Here is a 6704-nt window from a genome sequence, read left to right on the forward strand (position 1 = left end):
CAATATGTATTTACTCTTTCTTTCTCTTATAGCTCATATGTTCGGATTTTCCAAGTTTGGATCCACAAGGAACCATAGTGTTCATGGTTGAATAGGTTTTAGAGCTTGTACAAGACCTTACAACCTAAAAAATTACAAGTTTTTTCTTAGGCTTTGATTGACATTTAAGTAAATATAGAACTAAACTAGGCTTAACTTTATCATCGAAGGTTTTAAGTGAAGTTCAAAGCCTTCTCTCACCTTGGGCACATGCTTCTCTTATAATAGGGTTATGGCAGCAAGAAAGTGACATAGGAGAAGGTTCTATATGCTTTCTCCACGTTCCTTCTCAATAGTTAGAGACATCTATGCCACCATGTCCTCATAACATGAGTTAATGACAAGTAGAGTTTACACACTCTAGGCAAGCATGTGGTGTTTATTTTGGTAGGTCTGACAAGCACGTTTTCTTGATTTTGACAGTGTCCAACATGTAAGACCTTTAGAGTAAACGGGCTACTGAAAAGGCACCCACCAAATCTATGGTAGCATCCTTCTCAAGTTTCAACCTAGTAAAGCGACACCGGCCAAATCTATGGTATCCTCCTTCTCAGGTTTCAACCTGGTAAAGCGGCAATATTGTGGTGCGAGAGACCCCAAGTAGGATTGGAGCATTCAAATATTGATTGGTTTAGGAGTGCAAAAAGGTCACATTTGTTGATGGTTCTTGTATTGGAATTTGGCACTTATGCATATCATCATATTGGTGTTTTCTGGGAATTTGTTTAAAACCGCTGGGAAAACCACCCCCAAAGGAAAAAACCACCCCCCCCCCCCCCCCCCCCCAAAAAAAGAGAAAGCCCTTGAACAAGAAAAGCTAAAGGGCACGCTCTTGATGAGAGTTTTCGTGCCGAATTGGAATTTGGAGCGGCCCCCGAATCCTGATACCCCTTCTCGTCTGCAGACTCAGAGGAGAGAGAGAGAGAGAGAGAGAAGAGCCAGATTGTCATTATCCTCATCCTCTTCATTCGTGCCGCGTTCTGAGTGCCCGAAGCTCCCCCTCGTAGGCGTAGGCTATTAAAGACAGGCCATGGCTTCAACGCTCCTCTCTTCCCCTCGTCCTCCGTCGCGTCTCGTTGTATTTGGCAAGCTCCACAAGACCTTCCCTGTTCCCTTCCTTGATCCTCCTCTTCTGGCTCCTCCCCTTCCCTGCACAGAACCCCCCCTACTAACCCACATTGTCATGTAAGAGAGCATCTTAGCTGACCACCCAAACCTACAGGTGGTCTCTCTCTCTGTCCCTGTCTCGCTGTGTACACTATTAGGATTTCCCATTCCATACCTGCATTGTTTTCAGGAGACCTTTTTTTCCCCGCCCACATTGAGTGCCTCGTTAAGTGAGGGCTATCACAATTGTTGAACAAATTTCCCCCTCATTACAATCATTGCCCTCTGTGGAGAAGGGAGAACCACGATTCATTGGTGTTATGCTGTCGCGACAGACAGCACATCATAACAAAATCGCGGTTTGAAGCTGCAAAATCCATTAGCAAAACTGAGGTTTGGGCAGAACAATCTGTCCTCACTCTTGCTGGCGAAGGTTGGGTTCGCCACTTGGGTTCAGTTGATTCTGCGCGGCAGAACAGAGCCAGGGTTTTGCTGCAGGATATCTGCCTGGTGGATCTTAGATTTGGAGAAAACAGAAAAGAGTACACTCTCAGATCCCGGATATGGGTATCCCTAGCGACGATGTTGTTGTCATTCGGCTGGGGCAAAAGAAAGGAGATCCCAGTGTCATCACCATAAATTGCCCCAATCAGCTTGGCCTTGCGTGTGACATTGCACGTATACTTTTCGATTTTGGACTTAATGTTGTTGAAGCAGGTGAGTCTCAATTCAATGTCGTTCCTATGTAAGCGTTTAACATCAAATCAACATTTTCCAATTCTTCTAAACATGTCAATTGTCAGAGGGTCATGAATGCAGAAGTAGGGATTTGGGTTAAGAGTACATGATCTAGGTGAAGAGTATCTGACCCTTGCACCACGAAGAATAGGCTCTAAGATACAAGAGTTTATTCAGGAATTCATGTCATCAAGTTGAATGTGTTATTAGAACAAGCATGTATGGAATAGTGAAGAGTGTTTCAATACGGGCATTGTTTTGTTGGAGGATACAGATTGGACATTGTTCCATGGAAAGGAAGACGCAGTTAGAGATATATGTGCATTCTAGATTCATGTGTAACGTAGTTCTATAGTTTGTAGTTCAGTGTCTAGAGGTGTGCCCACAAATCAGGCTGGAAACTTGCGCCTTGAATTAAGTGATTCTATATTCTTGTTTTATGCAGACCTTACTACTGATGGTAGATGGTGCTTTGGCTTGTTTCGGGTAGCTCCCAAAGATGGATCTATGAAATCTGTCAGGTGGGCTCCATTGAAGAAACGCCTCGTTTCTGCATGCCCATCAACAAGGCCACATCTGTTTCTGCAACACATCTCTAAGCCCAAACCCAAGGAGACCTATGTTTTGCAAGCCTGTTCATTGGACCGGCCCGGCCTTTTGAATGGTATGCAGTAAATATTCCTGTTTTTGCCATCAGATTATCTTTCCGTAATTGTTTGAGGCTTCTTACATTTATCTGGTGTTTGTAGATGTAGCACAAGAACTGTGGGAGCTTGAATTGGTGGTTCTGAATATGAAGGCTACAGTTAGTCCGGATAGCAAAGCTGTTAAGCTGTTCTATGTGAATGATATCAGGTTTGAATTGACTATAATTTCAACTCTTTAGGTTCTGTGTATGTAACTGATTTGTATTAAAACTGGAGATCATTGTGTCTAACAAATGAATAGGTTCTTCTTTGCATATATTTATTTATTTCCAGCCCATATGAGCCTTGCACTTGTAAAAAGTGGCTAGTTTTGCAGGGAAATGCTTCATGAGAAGAGAAAGCAAGATGACATATGCATGCGATTAAGATCTGTTCTTGGCGAGGCTGCTAGTGTTGAAGTTAGGCCTGCTGGTCCAGAATGGGGAGTTCAGGACAGCATACCCTTCTCCAACATACCTCTGTCAACAGTTGACAATCTGTTCAGTGGCGAAATGGTTGAGCCACAGAAATTAACAGTGTCTTTGGATAATTCATTCAGCCCTGGGCATACTTTATTGGAAATCTCATGCAAAGATCGAAGGGGTCTCTTGTATGACTGTTTGCGGGTGCTGAAGGATTCTGGAATTCAGGTCTGTTCTGGTCTTAGATAGAACTATGAAAGTATCTTTGGTGCTCAATGCAATGCTTTCTTCTAATATGCTTATTCTGGGGCAGATTGCATATGGTCGACTGACCTTTAACTCGAAAGGGGGACTGGATATCGAGTTGTTTATCTTAGAAAGTGATGGCAAGAAGATCATTGATCCTAAAAAGCAGAAGATGCTTTGCTCCTGCTTGGAGATGGAAATTGTTCAACCTGTAAGAGTGATGCTTGCAAACAGAGGACCAGATACTGAATTGTTGGTGGCTTCTCCACTTGGAGTATGTGGAAGAGGTCGTCCAAGAGTTCTGTGTGACACCACTGTGGCACTAAAAGAGCTTTATATTGGCATTTTCAAGGTAATCAACAGTACCTATCAGACAATCACATTGTACTTAGACCCCTTGTAGGATAGGAAAGGGAGGATTGATTTCAGAAGTCTGGCTTTTATGATGCACATGTAAACCCAACATTGAGTGTGGAGGATTGATTTCAGAAGTCTGGCTTTTATGATGCACGTGTAAACCCAACATTGAGTGTGGTTTAGATTGCAAGTCACAGTATGTGTAGAGTGTTGGATTTCATATACATAGAATGTTGCATTTTAGTGAATTCTTCTTGTTTTGCAGGTTGATATAGGGAGGCATACCTTCAATACCAAAACATGGGAGATTTACAGATTTTTGTTAACAGACAAGCCAGAACTGGATTTCTCTGATAGTTGCACACAAGCCCTTATAGTGGAACGGGTTAGGAATATTCTTATAGGCTGATTCGTGGAGGTATTCCAACATCAATTGTCACTTACTAGTAGAGTGACTGATCTGGATCTTATGAATCTCACATGATGGTGCACCTCCTCGTGTTAGGTTGGTGCATCCACAGTGTTAATACTTTGTTAGCATACAGCTGGACATGCCTAATACTGCTACAACTTAGCTTGTTTGTTAACTACAGTACAGATATTGGATCTTCCACTTTTTGCCATGTTTTGAGGGCCAGAAGTGTTTGGAGGTCTCTATGTATGCTTCTAAGATGCTGCTATTCTGCCTCACCAATTTGCAAGTCCTGTTGATTGCATCAAAGAGCAGTTCAGGGTTCTGATAAGTTGAGTGAGCTTAGCAGAAAAGCAATGCGTTAATAAATCTTGTCCCTTGTGTATTTGAAAGGGATGAGATTTGCTCGGCAACCTACTTTACCATGGGTATGTACTTGGTACTTCCAGCAGCTAACTGGCTGCATCAGAACTTGGCAGTTGGAAGTCCTATTGGCATGGGGTTTCACTGAGAGCTTGCTTTTTGGTTCTTGTCACAGCCTACAGTTGCAAGCAACCCTTTGCAATGCAAGTGTTATTTCATGGTTCGGATGGCTAATGTGATATATTGTGCTCAACACTAAGGAGAGCAGGCTGGAGAGACACTACTGAATATATAGGATGGATGCATGTAGTTTAGTCTTCCACCCAAAGAATCACTACTAAGCATTCAGGCCTTGCCTGCAACTCCAGTTCAGCCAGAAGACGCCTCAACACATGTTTATATACTGTTGTAAGATGTGTGTGTATAAACCTTATTGACACAGGATTGTAGAGAACATGCAGCACAGGTTTAAGGGAAGGGTGAAACAGTTACTGTTTGAATCCTTTTGTTTGATGGGGAGGACACAAGGGGCATTTTTAGACATGCCCCCTTTTACTTTAAAAGAATGAGGGAAGATGGCTTTTACATGTGTAGGCTTATACTCAAAGCAGCCATATGTCTTGTTTTATGTGAGACATTTGGCTATAGCTGGTGCAATAAAGATTTATTTTTATGTTAACTCTCTCTCTCTCTCCACCAAAAAAAGGTTTGCCAAGTATCCAAGTGCAGCATAATTTGAAATTGAATAGTCTTCTGAGCCATTGAATAGAAAAATGGAAGGCATTATTAACATTGTATGGACCTTTTGCCTTCCATAATGTTCTAAGAATACATTGTCACTTGGTTGTAGATTGACCTTATGCATTGCAATTGCAACTTTACTATGTTGCGGTGATAAATTTGTTATATGTGAATTTTAAGGTGAGTATAACAATATATCTATTATTTTCAAACGAATATTGTGTTATGCAAATACTTACACTATGGACTTGTTATCAAATGATCTTAGCACTCTTGACAATCGAGTCAATATTAGTCCCTATTTATGTTCATGTTGGTGATGAACCATGAGAAACCTTGTATTATGACAAAGAACAAAAGTTTTTATGTGTCCAGTTTGGGTAACCAATGAGGGAAGAAGCCACATGTAACTTAAAATCATTACATAGTCCAAATCACCTATCTTATTGTTAACCTTGAGAGGCAAAGAAGGATGCAAAGTCAAAAGTGTTAGAAATTATTCTTTTGAAGAGATTATTTTCAGAGATTTCATTAAATTAATTTAGGCATTGCTCATTTGTAAAGTGTAGTTGCAATTGATTGTAGGTATTACTTCAGGATAAGATAATATTATGATTATAAATATAAACTTGTAAACAGTTATTGAGAGAGGGGGTAGCCTTGTCATCTTGCTCCATATCCAACTTCCTTTACCTATTGTACGATACCCCTCTCCATCTCACCCACCTCATGAATCTTTTTGTATCCCTCGTCTTTCCACCACCTTGACTCTCTTTACCGCTCACCCTATTGCTCAACAACAATTGTGTACTTTGTAATCCCCTTCATGAATGAACTTCCATCACTTCACTCCATGGTCTTCACTCTTCATCGTCACATCCTCACCACTTTGACTTCATCCATCTCCTTTCGAGTGCCCTAATCACCACCTTACTTATCTTGTCCCCTTATAAGTGTGGCTATCCACACGAACACCAGGTTCATCATCAACTTCATCATACATCAAACACGATTGCTTAGTCAAAACAACTCTCCCTTGTTAAACGATATTATGCATTGAACAATTCAATTGCACCAAGTCTATTCAAGGAGTTGGGCGTGTATTATATCGACTCAATTGATGGCCATAACATTGAAAGGGTCCACACATGAGATACCAAGGCTCTAAAAGGTAGCCTTAGATTGTTTTCTACATGGCAGGCACATTGCAGTTCAAACCATGCGAGATTTGATAACCATGGGGAAATCTTATGTGCCAATCCTTCCCACTTTAGTTGGGGCATGTTGCACAAGGAGAGGACTCCTTTCACTCTTTTATTTGAGAATGGAGAGCCCTTCTTTCAGTATGTGGTTGATTAGAAGATTGCACCTCCTTTTTGTCAATGTACCTTTAAATTGTCTCCATTGCCCAACACCTCATGTATAGAGGGTATGGTGAATTAGTAAAGGTATTGGAACAAGTCAAGGATACCCTAACATTTAGATTCATTGTCATCACAAGCACTAGCAGCACGAGTCATGATTCTCGACAATTTCATCTTGGATTGCAAACTAGCTTCCTCTTTGATATCAATCCTACTCCCACCACATGTA

At 41.3% G+C, this 6704-nt stretch overlaps 1 protein-coding gene across 1 annotated transcript; it reads left to right on the forward strand.

Moving 5' to 3' along the window:
- The first annotated feature begins 884 nt into the window (after positions 1 to 884).
- On the forward strand, positions 885 to 5072 carry LOC148034583 (ACT domain-containing protein ACR9-like). Its single transcript, XM_087679530.1, has 6 exons — positions 885 to 1863; positions 2330 to 2548; positions 2634 to 2739; positions 2908 to 3220; positions 3306 to 3590; positions 3861 to 5072. Exons 1-6 carry the CDS (start codon positions 1710 to 1712, stop codon positions 4002 to 4004), a joined length of 1221 nt encoding a protein of 406 aa, XP_087535656.1. The 5' UTR covers positions 885 to 1709; the 3' UTR covers positions 4005 to 5072.
- Positions 5073 to 6704: the final 1632 nt, after the last annotated feature.

This window comes from Lygodium microphyllum, chromosome 6, assembly GCF_053477565.2.
Source record: "Lygodium microphyllum isolate KBCC chromosome 6, Lygodium_microphyllum_v1.1.10, whole genome shotgun sequence".
Lineage (NCBI taxonomy): Eukaryota > Viridiplantae > Streptophyta > Polypodiopsida > Schizaeales > Lygodiaceae > Lygodium > Lygodium microphyllum.